This window comes from Gymnodraco acuticeps, unplaced genomic scaffold, assembly GCF_902827175.1.
Source record: "Gymnodraco acuticeps unplaced genomic scaffold, fGymAcu1.1, whole genome shotgun sequence".
NCBI classification, from domain to species: domain Eukaryota; kingdom Metazoa; phylum Chordata; class Actinopteri; order Perciformes; family Bathydraconidae; genus Gymnodraco; species Gymnodraco acuticeps.
Genome location: NW_022991467.1, coordinates 14139 through 31304, shown reverse-complemented (window position 1 = coordinate 31304; position 17166 = coordinate 14139). Strand labels below are relative to the sequence as shown.

The window sequence follows — 17166 nt, the reverse complement described above, 5'->3', positions numbered from 1 at the left end:
ACTGGCCAGAACAAACATATATGTGTTGAGTTGGAAATAAGAATGGGTTGGGATGTCATGTACATTTTAAAGTATAGTCTAAAGTGAACTCTCCTCTTTGGATCCCCTCCAGTTTACTCCTTGAAGAAAAATGAAGATGCTGAAATGTGGAAGGTGTTCTGGAAGGATGAGACTGACAAAAAAAAGATTAAGAATGTGTAGAATATATGTATTTAGGGCTGTGCAAAAATAACATTTAGACCGGGAAAAGGAGTGGAGTTGGCTCCGAGGAAGAGAAGGGATGTGGGTTGAATAAAAAGGTTTCGGTAGGTCTGTAAAATAAAGAGCATGCTGGAACGGTAATATTATAGCTTCCATACAAGCATAAAAAATAGGGTTGTTCACGCTTGTATTAACTGCAGTGATGAATGATTTGCAGGGTGTAAAGTACCCACTTGCCAAGCGGAAAGTTAATATCAGATGATTACATTTAACGGAAAATATTTTCAAGGATCACTGCCAAGGGTTTCTAATGACGATGATGATTCAAACTGTATCCATGCAGGTCAACCTAATTTAATACTGAGGTGAGGAGAGGAAGCTAAAAAATCGTCCTCATGGTTATGGTCATCCCTAAAAAAAGAGTTTTGTGTGTTTATGCACTGCTATGTGACAGCTGCTACATGTATAAACAGCTGGTACAATAATAAACGTCCCTCAGGGTGGCACGGCATCATGGACTGTGACACACCACAGCCTCTTTTTAGCAGCTGAGGTTTATGGTGCTGTCGTCCTATTAAATCAGATTGCAGCTCAGAGAGAAAGTTAGAATATCTATAAAGACTAAATTAAAGGGACATGTAGTTAAACAGATGTTTGAGACACATCTGTTTAACTGTTCTGCGTGTCTACAAGGAAAGTGTTTCAGATATATCTTTAAGTCACCTAGTGTTTGTGATGAAACATATAGGCATTTATTTGTTTAAATGTTATGATATGTTTCAATATGCAAATCATCCATTGTCTTTGCACATTGCACACATTTCCAGAAGAAGATATTGAAATATCTCTGTGTATCACTCACATAATTCTGGATAAAAATAATATTTTTTAGGAATAACAAGTTGTACAAATCAGGCTATGAATAATATATGAACAGATCATTTAGTAAAAACATTCACAATAATATATATAAATACAACTATGAAGTTTGCATTCTGCTGAAGAGAACATTTTTGACTGAAAGCCTTTTTTAGGAAATCCATTAAAATATGTATTGTTAAATTCCATACATTTATGATGGCACTAGGGGAATATGGTAAACATTGGAACAAAGAGTGACATTTTAGTTGATGGGTTTCATTAAGAATATATAAACAATATGTATGTATGTGTGCACTATATAATGTATGTAATATATAATGCTCAGGTAATGAGCCATGTCATGGAAGAAAAATAACCTAAAACTCAAAACAAAATTGCCAAAAGTGTCTCTTTTTCTGAATCATTTGGATCCTAACATAACCTGCCCACTGTCATGTGAAACTGTATTAAGTTTCTACTTGTAATACGATTTGAGGTTGCAGCTGCATAAATTGTAATATTACATTAACTCATACCTCTCATATCAATCAATCAATCAATCAATGTTTATTTATATAGCCCAATATCACAAATGTTACATTTGTCTCAGTGGACTTTACAGTTTGTACAAAATATCAGTATGGCAATACGACACCCTCTGTCCTTAGACCCTCTCATCGTACAAGGAAAAACTTCCGGAGAAAACCCACAGTTTAAAGGGAAAAATGGGAGAAACCTCAGGGAGAGCAACAGAGGAGGGATCCCTCTCCCAGGACGGACAGACGTGCAATAGATGCCGTGTGTAAATTGAAAAGATAATACATTTGCAACATAGGTAGTCCAAATGTTTGGAAATGCATGTGTGTATAATAGGAAGATGAATCCACGAGGATATCCATCCAGGACCTATGATCCAGGACCACAGCCACGACTCAAGATCCAGGGCTCGCGATCCAGGACAGAGGAGCGCAGGATCATCCATGACTCCGGATCCCGGCGTATATAGACACCAAAAAGAAAGACATTTGGGGAAGCTGGGTTAATCGGAACATGAGAGTACACAGGTATAGACAGAGAGAAGGAAGAAGTAAGATGTCCCCCGACAAACTAAGCCTATATCAGCAAAACTAGGGGCTGGATCTAATCAGCCCTAACTATAAGCTTTATCAAAAAGGAAGGTCTTAAGCGCACTCTTAAAAACGGATAGGGTGTCTGCCGCCCGAACACAAACTGGAAGCTGATTCCACAAATGTGGAGCTTGATAAGAAAAGGCTCTGGCTCCCATTGTACTTTTAGAGACTCTAGGAACAACCAACAACCCTGCATTCTTGGAACGCAATGCCCTAGTAGGACAGTAGGGTATAATGAGTTCTTTAAGGTAAGATGGCGCCTGCCCATTAAGGGCTTTGTAGGCGAGAAGAAGAATTTTAAATTCTATCCTGTGTTCTATAGGGAGCCAGTGTAAGGCAGCCAGAACAGGAGTAATGTGGTCCCTTTTCCTAACTCTGGTTAGTACACGAGCCGCAGCATTTTGAATCAGCTGAAGCGACTTGACTGACTTCTTGGTACACCCTGATAATAAAGAGTTACAATAATCCAGCCTTGAAGTAACAAATGCATGGACTAGTTTCTCTGCATCGTTTTGAGGCAAGATATGCCTGATTTTTGCAATGTTACGTAGATGGAAGTAGGCGGTCCTTGAAATTGATTTTATGTGGGCGTTAAAGGATAAATCCTGATCAAATATAACACCAAGATTCCTTACAGTCTCACTGGAGGCCAAATTAATGCCATCCATAGTTAGTATATCCTTAGATAATTTGTTTCGTAGATTCTTCGGGCCAAGTACAATAACTTCAGTTTTGGTCGTGTTTAACATCAAAAAGTTTAAGGTCATCCACGTTTTTAAGTCCTTAAGGCAGTCTTGAATTTTATTTAGATGATTAATTTCATCAGGCTTGATTGATAAATATAGTTGAGTATCATCCGCATAATAATGAAAGTTTACAGAATGATTCCTTATAATATTGCCTAACGGAAGCATATATAATGTGAACAAAATAGGTCCGAGCACTGAGCCCTGTGGCACTCCATGGCTAACTTTGGTTTGCGTGGAAGATTCATCATTGACACGTACAAACTGAGAGCGTTCAGATAGATAGGACCTAAACCAGTCTAAAGCAGTTCCCTGTATGCCAACTAAGTGCTCTAGTCTTTGCAATAAGATATCATGGTCGATAGTATCAAATGCAGCACTGAGATCGAGCAAAAGAAGAATAGAGACACGTCCCTTGTCAGAGGCTATTAGAATGTCATTTGTGACTTTAACCAGAGCTGTCTCTGTGCTATGATGTGTTCTAAAGCCAGACTGAAAAGCTTCAAATAAATCATTGTTTTTTAAGTAATCACACAACTGTTTTGCGACCGCTTTCTCAAGAATTTTTGAGAGGAACGGAAGATTAGAAATAGGTCTATAGTTGGCTAAAACCTCTGGATCGAGGTTGTGCTTTTTAAGAAGCGGTTTTATCACTGCTACTTTGAATGATTGTGGAACATAGCCTGATAATAAAGACATATTCATAATATTTAATAAATAAGTGCTAATTAATGGAAAAACTTCCTTCAACAGCTTAGTTGGAATTGGGTCTAACATGCACGTTGATGGTTTAGAAGAGAGAATCATTGAATTTAATTGTTCAAGGTTTATGGCTGAAAAGCATTCTAGTTTACTATCTAGTGTAATATTAGAACTTACGTTTCCGGGAGCTGTTGATAACACTATACTGGTCAAAGGCAAGAGGTCATTAATTTTGTTTCTAAGAGTAACAATTTTATCGTTAAAAAAGCACATAAAATCATTACTACTGAGTGCTATGGGAATAGAAGGCTCAATCGAGCTGTGGCTTTCTGTCAGCCTGGCTACAGTGCTGAAAAGAAATCTTGCATTATTCTTATTCTCATCTATTAATGAAGAGTAGTAAGCTGCTCTCGCTTTACGCAATGCTTTCTTATATTCATTGAGAGTAATATGCCAAATTAAACGAGATTCTTCAAGTTTAGTAGAACGCCATATCCTTTCAAGTTGTCTCGACTTTTGCTTTATTTTGCGGGTTTCGGCATTATGTCATGGAGCTAATCTATGTTGTTTTATTTTCTTCTTTTTCAAAGGAGCAACAGAGTCTAATTTTATTCGCAGCGCATCTGTAGCACTATCAACAACATGATCAATTTGGGGTGGTGTACATTTTGTATAAGTTTCCTCCCTTACATGCAGACATGCTATCGAGTTAAGTATTGGTGGAATCTCTTCCTTAAATTTGGCTATAGCACTAACAGATAGGTTTCTGCTGCAGGAGCTTTTGACTAATGCTTTGTAGTCTAGTAACAGTACTTCAAAAGTTACTAAGAAATGGTCGGATAAAGCAGGATTATGCGGTTCGACTAATAGTTGCTCAATTTCAATACCATAAGTCAGAACAAGGTCGAGAGTGTGATTATAGCAGTGGGTTGGTTTATTTACACTCTGACAAAAACCAACAGAATCTAATATAGAGTTAAATGCAACAGTAAGGCTATTTTTATCATCGTCAACATGAATATTAAAGTCACCTACGATAATTACTTTATCTGTTTTAAGAACCAAAGTTGATAAAAACTCAGAGAATTCAGATAAGAATTCTGAATAAGGACCTGGTGCACGGTACACTGTAACAAATAAGATTGGCTGCAAAGTTTTCCAGGTCGGATGCGTAAGACTAAAAACGAGACTTTCAAAGGAGGTATAATTTAATTTTGGTTTAGTATTGATAAGTAAACTTGAGTCAAAGATGGCTGCAACTCCACCTCCTCGGCCCGTGCCTCGGGCAATATGAGTATTGATATGGCTGGGTGGAGTGGTCTCATTTATGCTGACATATTCTTCATGTCTCAACCAAGTTTCAGTGAGACAGCATATATCAATATTATAATCTGATATTAAATCATTTACCAATATTGCTTTAGATGCTAGAGATCTTATGTTTAAGAGACCACATTTAATATTCCAGTTTTGTTGCACTGTAGTAGTTGTTACATTTACTTTGATTAGGTTATTATGTATGACACCTCTATTAGGTTTTACCTTAACTTGTCCTTGGGCAGACACACACCGCTAATATTGGGTATTTTATTGGGTTCGGGATTCCTATGGATGACTGCCTAGGAGAGAGCGCAGAGAAGCGTGTAAGACTGCGACTCCGCCTCCTGGTCTCAACTCGTTTGTCATGGATTAAGTCCACAAAGCCCTGAAATGTTTGCCGAAATGAGATCGGCACCTTCCAAAGTAGGATGAATGCCGTCTCTCTTAATCAGACCAGGTTTTCCCCAGAAGGCTGTCCAATTATTTACGAAGCCCACATTGTTTGCTGGGCACCACCAAGACAACCAGCGCTGAAATGATGACATGCGGCTATACATGTTGATTGGGGAGGGGACCAGAGAAGATTACGGTGTCCGACATTGTCTTAGCATAACTACACACCGACTCCACATTAAGTTTGGTGCATTCTGATCGGCGTATACGAACATCATTACCACCGACGTGAATAACAATCCTACTGTATTTACGTTTATTTTTAGCCAGCAGTTTAAGATGCGCCTCAACGTCGCCCGCTCTGGCCCCCGGAATGCATGTGACTATCTGACGCAACTTTCTAAACAGGCTCTATATTGGAAGTGGAGCTCCATTTGAATAATTTCAAGCTAAACAATGTGCCTTGGTCTTAGTGTTGAATGTAGCATGGATATGAACACTACTTACATCTTTAGAAACTGTAGAAAATAGATTAAGAGCAGCATTTATTTTTGCTTTCTCTTCTTACCCTTCCAAGACTTCTTCCAAATGTAGTCATGCTTCATTCTCAATAAACAGGCATTACTAATTTGCCAAATATGAAATGTTGATACAAGCGTTTCAAATGTTTGCGATTGTAAGTCTTGTTACTAATTATAATGGGTGCTTTTTCCAGAGGTTTAGTTGTGTGTGTGTGGAGTTCACTGACCTCTGGAAAATACAGCATGTCATGTGAGTTCTTACCAGAAACAAATGTTTTGGTTCCTCAGGGCAGTGACACAGCACAAGATATGAAATAAAAGATAACGAGAGCAAGAGAGAGATCTGACACCTGGTCGTTGTGACTTTATGGGTTTCTTTTAACGGATTCATCATACCCAACTTGTTGAGGCAACAGACCTTTTTTTAGAGCTTGAGTAATCAGTTGTTTGGTTTTAGAAAACAGCCAAACCAAAGCAGTTAGTGGTTTGTCTGGATGAAAATAACAATGGAAAATAACTGGTGATGGTGACAGTAGTTAGCAAGCTCTTGTAACATTACTTCCAAATAGCAGCCAAGCAAAACACATCAAAAGTTTTCAGACCTTTTTAGCCAAAATACAATAAGTCTGAACAAGTGTATGGAGTTTATGGCCAGATGGACATACGAGTTTTAAATGAAGGTAACACATCTTAAATTCAATTGAAAAACATACACACAACGAGAGAAGAAGCATGAGTTCATATTGGGCCCAAAACAGTCATTTTCTGACAGCTTACATTAATGTTCCCATCTGTTTCTTAGCGGCTTAGCATTAGCCGCATGTTAGCTCTATCTGTGTGTACAGGATGTGTTCAGGCACAGTATTGAGTGTAGGTCATCCGTGTTTTGATGTTCATGTTCTTCTTTCCACATCCTCCCCCATTTGTTGACTAATGACAGTGAGTAATAAAAGGTTACAGTATGTGATGTGGAAGGACAGATTTGCAATATTTGCAGTTGTGGTTGGCCGAAGCTCTGGTGGAAAAAATGTTTTGAAAAGTTGTTGTTTTCATATTAGGATCTCCTTGGAAACAAGTGCAAGAGGTCTCAGTCCTGTTAATGAGCCTTGGCTGACAACAACATTTAGATTGCTTGAAACTATATCCGTACTAAGAAGAAAGTTATATTTGTATACTATATCTGTTGAAGTGCGATAGGGTTTCTGGTATCATCAGACCTAGAACAGGACGACGGGGAAATTGACCAACGACAGTCTGTCAACAGATCCTGATCACATGTTGGTTTTCTTCTTTCATTAACCACCGCTGCATGTCGTCACTTACATCAATATGCATGTATAAATAGTTATTAATATATACCTCAATAATTCACCTTTCACTTTTCATTTGAAACTGGTTTCTTGGCAGTAACACGACTGATATGTATGTATTTGTTTATTCCACACATGGTTATTTTAAAACAAAACAAGTAAACTTTACAAAACATGTACACTTATACTGGTTTATTTATTTTTTTATAGTGCATGGTGGAAAGGAGCAGGGAGAAGAAAATGTTATTGTACCTGCCTTTAAAAAAAAAATAACAAAAAAAAAAATTCAAATGAAATAACCATAACAAAGTAAAATAAAAGCAATATTCTTTCAGTCAGTTGCTTACAAATACTGAAACATAAAACAAGAACACAATCAAAAGTTAACTTCATACTGTCGAATTACGCTATGTTAAATAAATTGTTCGGAAAGGTCTAAGATTTCCATTTCATGGCTGATCCTGATAAAGATAAGGCCATTACATCAGAAAAGGGTGGATCAGTGAAATCAGATATTCAGCACACTGGAGTATTTATTATAGATTTTGGGTGGAAGCAAATGTAGGATCCTTAAGGTGATTGAAATGTAAAAAACAATTCGGAGCCAGAGAAAACATCTGTCTGGACAGTATGTAGCCTTTAGCTGTAAAGATGGAGATAGCCAAATACCTCCTAATTCCCAGGACATTGAATACCTTAGCAACACACACAGGACCGGCCCTCGGAATAGGCAGTATAGGCGAATGCTAAGGGCGCATCAACCCATAGGGGGCGCCGAAAATTGGGGAGAAAAAAAAAAAAAAAGTTAGAAATTAAAATAAAATTTTATTTTTTAAATTTCATAACAACACCATTTCACGATTTTGAATCAACAAAGTACATCTTATTATCTTATACTAACAGAACTACGACTATATTGCGTACAGCGCCCATAAACTATGGCACACACCCCCCCCCAAAATCAAGTTGAACTGCCCCAGCCCCAGTAAAAACCAGAGGTTTATGTGAAATTGTTCTTTTTTTAAAATAATGGTAGTGTGCAATTATAGGTTTTAATTTTATATTTGTGTTAATTTAAAATAAATCAAACCCCCAAAAAACGCAGCTTCTGTGTGCTTTTATTAACATTGGAATTTACTGTGTAAGCGGCCGCGGGGGGGGAGAGCTTTAGAGAGCTCTCTCCTGAAAGACTGAGCGGCTCTGATAACCTCAGCTCAGTGAGGTAAAGGCACACCTTTATATGATCATTATAGTTATACAAAAATAAGAGAATAGGTGAAAAACAGGTATAAAATACTATATGACAGTACAACAAAGTTGTTATTAATAAACAAGAATACAGTTTGAAAGGGGAGTGATTTGTAAAGTATCCATAAAGAAAAAGAAAATCTACTTACAGTTCTGTTTCATATGGGTGTTGAGAGATGTATCCATAGATTTCCTAATGTTGCTCTCAAAGTGCACCAGATTGATGCTTTTAACTTCAATATTACACAATATACACCACAACCATGCACGCGCAAGTCATAGTAAGTGTAAGTGTCTGCATCTGGGGGGGGGGGGGGCGCCAGCTAAAATCTTGCCTAGGGCAGCAAATTGGTCAGGGCCGGCCCTGAACACACACACACTATACATACATACACAGAGATAAAAGGAGGTTTGGATACATTTAGGAAAATACTGAAACGACTCAGTACGGGTTTTCGGATGAAAAACTTGGAACGCTCTTTTCGGATCTAATTTATACCAATCCACCTCCGATATTACAAACAGACTCTCATTGCTCAAGAACACATCGTCCTCCTGCAGTGAAGCAGAGGGGGTAAAGATTCCTCCGTCAAAGCAATTATGCTTAGAAGAAACTGCCAAGATGACTTTCACTCTTTCCAGGATGCTGTCATACAGTATGGGTTTACTTTTAATGCCGCAGTGTAAAAAATGTAATGCGGGATGATAGGACATTAGGGTTTTTGCAATCTTTGAGCTTAAGAACGAAGATTGCAAAGTCATGCAAAACTTCGATAGCTGTATTAACCTGGCGAAAAGAAAAACGTGGGTATGCTTGAAAAGGATGCCTCTCCGCAAACATGGTTTCTGAAAGTTATAGAAGTGTGCGAACGCATGCAGATTCTGAAATCAGTGTTAACTTTGGTCAATAAGTGAAAACAGAATCTTTGAAATGGTTCAACACCATGTCATGTTGCAAACTCTCTATGCAAATTAGTTTCTTATGAATATTTCTCTCAGGACGCGTGTGCTGCAGTGGGTTGTGCGTTGGTGTTCGGATCAGGGGGTCACAGGTTCAAACCCCACTGCAGTCAGCATGTCGTTGTGTCCCTGGGCAAGACACTTCACCCCAAATTGCTCCTGTGGGGATTGCCCACAGTATTGAGTATGTAAGTCGCTTTGGATAAAAGCGTCTAACAAGTGACATGTAATGTAATGTACTGTATGTATCTTCCTGCCGCTGAAAACATTCTTCATTGGACTGATGTTTGCTTGGCAGGGTACATTTCCGGTTGTGGATAAATTGCCTTGGTGACCGCACTCTGCACCCCTCTCAGGGAGCTATAGCCTCAGGGTTAATATGACTTTAAGCTTTGCCTGGTTTGCAAAGGGTTCCACAGGGTTCACATTTGGAGGTCAATGTAGAAAAAAAGGATCAAATTGTAGTTATATTGCAGGTTATGTTTGGCAACAATATAAAAGTTCCCTTGGGAGAGATTCCATTTATCCTCTCCAGCCAAATTACCCCCTAGAGTCGTAGCAATTATTAAAAGCTTGTTCTTGTTCAGCTTTCATTGCTTTGGGGTCCTCCGTGAGAATAATTTATTATCGCAGGGAGACAGATAATAATAATAATAGATTTAATTTGTTAGCGCTTTTAAAGGTGATCAATGACACTTTACAGATATAGTGAAGAGAAAATAAAATAAAGGAACAACAAATAAATATATAGTTAAAGTTAAAGTCAAATAATACAAAAACAATCACACATTAAAAGCCAGATTGAAGAGGTGAGTTTTTGTAAGTGTTTTGAAGGTGGTGAGGTCAGTGCAGTCTCTGATGGGTTGTGGGAGTGAGTTCCAGAGGGAGGGGGCAGCGACGGAGATAAGCGTATTTTCTCTCCGTCTGGTTATCTTATCATTTTGGAGAGAAAATCTATGCAGTAACAGCCAGAGCTCGGGAATGGAAAATGCTCAATGTGGGCAACAGAGCATGATGATAAATGTGCTGAGATGGCACATTGTACAGCTATTATTGCATGGGGGGTGCTAAAGTATGTCAACATGTGTTACGGTGGATTCACGGATTAGTCACTGATTTGTTTTTAGTGAACTCCTGAATACCTTACAAGGCAGTGTTTCCTCATTTTATTTTGGCTGGTTGAACAAGATAGACTGTAAACACAACACAGACATATTGCATCCTATGTTTTCTAGTAAGCATCAGAAGAACAGCAGGAATGGAGCGACATTGGCATGAGTTAATGTTTGTCTAACATTCACCGCTTTTAGCTCTGCTTTGGTCTACATCATCTCCTGAGGGAAATGGTGGCTATTTTGCTTAATGCTTCATTATGTTCCAACAATAGAAAGGACTTGGTTTAGGAACCGAAGGGTCGCCAGTTCAAGTCTTGATCGGACCAAACAGACAGTGTATTTTGGGCCTATACTGTATGTGAAATTGTAAAAATTGTGAAGAACTGATATCCCCTGTGTGAATATTAAAGACGATCCTAATCTTGATTTTAATCTTAAATGACTGCCAGAATTAAACTAACTGGGCACTCAGTAGAGTTCACATATCCCCCAAGCCATGAGTGTCCCTTATAAAGAGATGATCTATTCAGTTATCCTTCTCGGTTCCCTTACAGTCAAGATTTGGGGCGAAGATAACCAAATCAATTTGAATTAAGTCATCTTGTACCGTGATTACATAATTTATATGGAATTCATCTCCACAGTAAAAGTAAAACTTGTTTAACCCTCCTATTGTCTTCGTCCCCCCCCCCCCGCCCCCCCCCCCCCTTACTTTGGTGTTCGTGGTCAAATTTGACCGGTCCTGTTTTAACTGCTATTACATAAACACAAAAACCATTAATCATCACCAAATTTAATTTAACACCCTTTCAAACTGTAAATATTGAATCAGACTACTGGTATACATGAAAAACTGCAGTAAATAAAATATACAAAGAATAGACACTGAACATGTATTGCGTGTGTCAGGTGTGATCCATGTGGGGGGATGGGCACATAAGAGCGGGAAATGTATCAAATTGTTCTGTGTGTGTTTGTGTGTTCACATGGGGGGATGGGCACATAAGGGGGAACACATCTAGAGTGTGTGTGTGTGTGTGTGTGTGTGTGTGTGTGTGTGTGTGTGTGTGTGTGTGTGTGTGTGTGTGTGTGTGTGTGTGTGTGTGTTTGATCTGATCCGGATGGTTACTAATTCCTTTTCTTTATGGCGGTCAGTTTTGACCGGGAACACCGTGGGTGTTACAAAGTTGACTAAATCATCCAAAATTCAATGAAAGTGGTGATCAGCAATTGTATATGTTCAAATGTCTACTGTGAAGGATATCATGAAGCCTTAATGCAATCGAATGTAAAACAAAAAAGTTATGATTGATGAAAGTAGTAAATCGGTCAGATTTGATCCGAAGACAACAGGAGGGTTAACCTGTCAGGAAAGCCTTTTGCTACTGAAGCAGAGGACTTGCAGCATACTACTGGAAATGATACAAATGTGTTTGTTTTTTTGTTGCACAACAGGAAGATAAAGTAGGGTATGAGAATGATGGGATTTATTGATCAGATATGGCCGTAAGGATTACAAATTGGGACCACGGCAGATGGTACAAATGTATCCAAACAGTCTCCTTTCCTTCCTCCTGTTAGCCTGGATTAATGGCAGCAGCTACTTTAAACATACACTAACAGTTAAGTCATATTTCAATAATTATATCACAATAAACTACGCAGACTTGTTATTATCTACTTTGACACATATCAAGATGCATGTCTCCTTCTTAAGTATTTATTCCTTTTACTTACAACCTACATTAGTCTCTGCAGTCCATTGTTATGATCCTTTAATCCAGAAACATATTATAACAGACATCGAGGTTTATTATCTGATACAAACGATTCCACATATTCTACAGCAGAGCCCATAGTTGCAAGATTATTTGTATTAGTAATGCGATTATTCAGAGCAACATGACACTGAAGATAAACTTTAATTCTTGTCCTCATTTCATAGCGTCTAGCCGTCCTTCTGGCAGTAAAGTAATGGGGGAGAAAAAGGAGGGATTGTTGAGAAAGAAATTATGCAAAACAAATAAATCCCAAGGAGTGGAAAGAGGAGGAAAGGACATCCACACAGTGAGAAGAATGGGAGAGATAAACAGTGGGAACATGATAGTGAGAAGAACACTGAGAAAATAAAGAAAGGACAAGCAGATTACGTGGTTTTCTCATCTAAAGATTGATTCATGCTTAAAGGTCCCCTATTATACAGTTTTTCATCAATATATTATAGGTCTCAGATATATATGTCTCTGAAGTGTTTAGATGAAAAATAAGGAGCCCCTCCCCACTCCCCTCTGAGAGATATTTGGTTAAAAAGAACTCAAAAGCCGCTTTCACACCGCAGGATTTGCCGTACTTTAGTGCCGGTGTTGTGTCACATTATGCCTCCCCGTCATGAAATGCCCCCCTTGTCACGGGAACGCGCATTTCTAAATGACACGTTTCACCTCTAAATGACACGTTAACACCATAGGTTTACACCTTAAAACGATGTTTAAAACGAAAAGTAAACGTTCAGGGTTTTTATTAATGGTAATTTTCAGACTGTGAGTTGTTTAGTGGTAGCTCATAGTCTTGATTCTTCTGGTTTAACTTTTCGCTCCGTATTTGAGGTGTCGAAATTCGTTCGTCACTTCCTTTTCAGTTTGTTTTTTTAAATGTTTTTTTTTATCATTATTGTTACGTCCTGTCTGTATAAACGTGCTTTAAAATGTATTGTTTCATTTTACATAGTTGTCATCTAATAATCTAAATATGTTTACAAATGTTACATAGTCTTTGTCAGCATATATGCTATGCGTACAAAATAAAAGTGTGACATTCATGAAACTTGCTCCATTTATTGGTACCAGTCCTAGAACCATACCCTGAAAAATGCTTGAGGGTGGGATTCATAGAAACCTCTTTTTTTTGGGGGGGGGGGGGGCATTTTATGACAGGCCTAGCCATCACAATATGCCCCCCCTTGCTATCTTACAAAATAAAAGTGTCACATTCATGAAACTTGCTCCATTTATTGGTACCAGTCCTAGAACCATACCCTGAAAAATGCTTGAGGGTGGGATTAATAGAAACCTCTTTTGGTGGGGGAGGGGAATTTTATGACAGGCCAAACAATAGTTGCATTGGTTGAAATGACAGTGGACAGTTAATGATGGTTCCTTCGGGGCATTATGTGCATCCAGGGCACAAGTACGGTTGATCAACTGGCGGCCTTTGTACACATTGGTGGTGGTACCACTGCTGACAAATGTCACAGCAAATCTGAGAAAACAATAAATACTTGTTATGTAAGGTATGCATTATGGGATTTTGTTATGATAATAGAATATCTCTAATGTATTTCCCACTAACATTCTAACCATTCCTTCAATAATCGAAATCTTTCAAAAACATAAATGTTGTGTTATGAGAAAGAAATACATTTTCAACAAAAATGTATGGAAAAACAAGCAAAACATTAACCCTTTATCAGTTAATGCTGAAGATGCCAAATATAGTAGCAATTACCAACGCAAATGTTATGTTGATAAAGTCTGGAAACATATTTCTGCTAATTTTCTTTATTTGTAATGTGCAATAGGAAATTACCCAATGTTCTTCATCCTGCTCCTCCATCCCGCAGTAAAAGCAAAGCCTGCTTAGATCATCTGTTGAGACAAAACGTAATCAATATCTTCAGATAAACCACATTGCAGATTTGGGGTCAAGGTGACCCATTCCAAATTTTGACTAAAAGGTCAATTATATAAGGACACATTTGTTGTGGTCTTTTATTATTTTGTGTGAAGAAAAGGCAAAACACACACAAACACATAGATTTTCTAAATGATTAAATCTGAGCACAGAGGAGCCATCTGCTCCTTCTTTCACCCTCTCCGTACCCTCTGTAGAATGGGAACCTGCACAATGTCATTACAAAAACTTCTTTCGCACTGTACGCATCAATTTAAGTTTGGTTCTCATGGTTCTTTTGTTGTTCATCACATGTATTAGCTATACAGCTTTGATTATAATAAGTTCAAGGTAAAAATTAACTGAGGATATCAGTTAAAAGTAATACACACCAATGAGCACATTGAAAGGAGGAAGATGGGGAAATCTCACATCTTAAATAAACCGCAGAATTGAAAGGGTGTGTTGGAGTGTGATGTGTGTAGCCTATATGAAATTGCAGTTGAAGATGCCTGCCTGCGATGCTTCATATGTTATCTGTTTGGAGTTGAGATACACAATATACTGTATGTAGTGACTATTTACCCTAATCTATACTTAAGCCACTGTGTTGCTTTTAAAACCCTGATAATTTCCCTGGTCAAGATTAACCCAACAGTACCAATGGTCCAAGCAGTGATACAATACAACAATTTGCATGGCACATTATTAATATACTAGGTTATTGATGCATACTTATGAGATACAATTAATAAAAGTAACTACATGAAGTCATTGACAATGTTGAGAAAAGGTAACAAACCAGATTCTCTGAGGAGAGAAGTAGCAATGTCCAGCCTCAGCTCGTGCACTGCCTTCTGTGAGGTTTCAAACTCAATTACCTCCCCCAGTAAAATGTTCTCTGCAAACTGAAGAGAACCTTGATTAGTATCTGGACTGCATGGTCTATGATTTTACCCTCAAATGGAATACAGACAAATGACCCAACAGATTTAAAGAATGACATGTTGTATATGTGTAGTTTGACACAATTCAATACATCTTTGATCAAGATGTATAAAAGCAAGTCAAGATATTCAGTCTAATTGCTACTGAATTTGAGTTTGAGAGTAATGTTTGGCTAAATGCATTTCACACTCACTTTTAAGGCCAGGACACCACAGGATGTGCTGTCTTGTTGGCGATTATGGGGGAGGGTGCTGCATGTCCATCTTGACACCTTGCAGCCTTTCATCCTCATAAAGGCTCTACAGTATGTAGATAGTACATGTGTCAAGATGCAGCACATCATTGTCAAAATACTCATAAAACACCGGAACTAGTACACTGTATCAAATGTACCTTGTAGATTGCAGGCACACCTTCGTTTTGCCTTTCCCTTCTCCAAGTGGATCCAAGAAGAGGGTTTTCTTCTCATGGGGGTACATTACCTTTTATTATTCACATGGAAACACAACATGCATTAGGCAGGAACCATACATTACGCAGGTACGATGTAGGGTATTGTTTAGATTTGATCAATAATAAGTGACAGCATGTATGTGTGGCCCGGTTATCTTGCAAATCACTAATTATATATGGTGTATACAGCACTATAGATACAGATTGGAGCTTAAAATATGCTCCTATTCTCACCACCAACATCCAGTGATGGTTCTCGTTCACAATTCCCACGATGACTGTGTGTGCCATTGGATCAACCTGAGAGTAGTTGCAAAAGTATTACATTCCTGTTGAAAAATGCACATTTGCAACATTACAAAAGCAAAGTCATTCCAATCATGTACATACCCCGGATTCTTCCAAATGTGTGTTTCCAGATGGCGGTCATAGCGTAGCTGTCAATAACAGCTGCTTGACCGTCATTGCGCTGGTTGATTTTTCTGGGTATGGTTCTAGGACTGGTACCAATAAATGGAGCAAGTTTCATGAATGTCACACTTTTATTTTTGTAAGATAGCAAGGGGGGGCATATTGTGATGGCCAGGCCTGTCATAAAATTCCCCCCCCACCAAAAGAGGTTTCTATGAATCCCACCCTCAAGCATTTTTCAGGGTATGGTTCTAGGACTGGTACCAATAAATGGAGCAAGTTTCATGAATGTGACACTTTTATTTTGTAAGATAGCAAGGGGGGGCATATTGTGATGGCCAGGCCTGTCATAAAATGCCCCCCCCCCCACCAAAAGAGGTTTCTATTAATCCCACCCTCAAGCATTTTTCAGGGTATGGTTCTAGGACTGGTACCAATAAATGGAGCAAGTTTCATGAATGTGACACTTTTATTTTGTAAGATAGCAAGGGGGGGCATATTGTGATGGCTAGGCCTGTCATAAAATGCCCCCCCCCTCCAAAAAAAAAAGAGGTTTCTATGAATCCCACCCTCAAGCATTTTTCAGGGTATGGTTCTAGGACTGGTACCAATAAATGGAGCAAGTTTCATGAATGTGACACTTTTATTTTGTAAGATAGCAAGGGGGGGCATATTGTGATGGCCAGGCCTGTCATAAAATGCCCCCCCCCCACCAAAAGAGGTTTCTATGAATCCCACCCTCAAGCATTTTTCAGGGTATGGTTCTAGGACTGGTACCAATAAATGGAGCAAGTTTCATGAATGGGACACTTTTATTTTGTAAGATAGCAAGGGGGGGCATATTGTGATGGCTAGGCCTGTCATAAAATGCCCCCCCCCACCAAAAGAGGTTTCTATGAATCCCACCCTCAAGCATTTTTCAGGGTATGGTTCTAGGACTGGTACCAATAAATGGAGCAAGTTTCATGAATGTCACACTTTTATTTTGTACGCATAGCATATATGCTGACAAAGACTATGTAACATTTGTAAACATATTTAGATTATTAGATGACAACTATGTAAAATTAAACAATACATTTTAAAGCACGTTTATACAGACAGGACGTAACAATAATGATAAAAAAAACATTTAAAAAAACAAACTGAAAAGGAAGTGACGAACGAATTTCGACACC

At 38.4% G+C, this 17166-nt stretch overlaps 1 protein-coding gene across 2 annotated transcripts; it reads right to left on the bottom strand.

Moving 5' to 3' along the window:
- Positions 1-13513: 13513 nt before the first annotated feature.
- On the bottom strand, positions 13514-16159 carry LOC117532999. 2 transcript variants are annotated; one of them, XM_034196626.1, is made up of 7 exons: positions 15968-16159; positions 15812-15876; positions 15518-15606; positions 15318-15423; positions 14979-15048; positions 14093-14151; positions 13514-13765 (listed from the first exon to the last, which is right to left on the bottom strand). In XM_034196626.1, exons 1-7 carry the CDS (start codon positions 16104-16106, stop codon positions 13673-13675), a joined length of 621 nt encoding a protein of 206 aa, XP_034052517.1. In that variant the 5' UTR covers positions 16107-16159; the 3' UTR covers positions 13514-13672. The 2 variants fall into 2 exon arrangements, with proteins under 2 accessions (XP_034052517.1, XP_034052516.1); XM_034196625.1 differs by having other exon boundaries at positions 14979-15084; positions 15968-16157.
- Positions 16160-17166: the final 1007 nt, after the last annotated feature.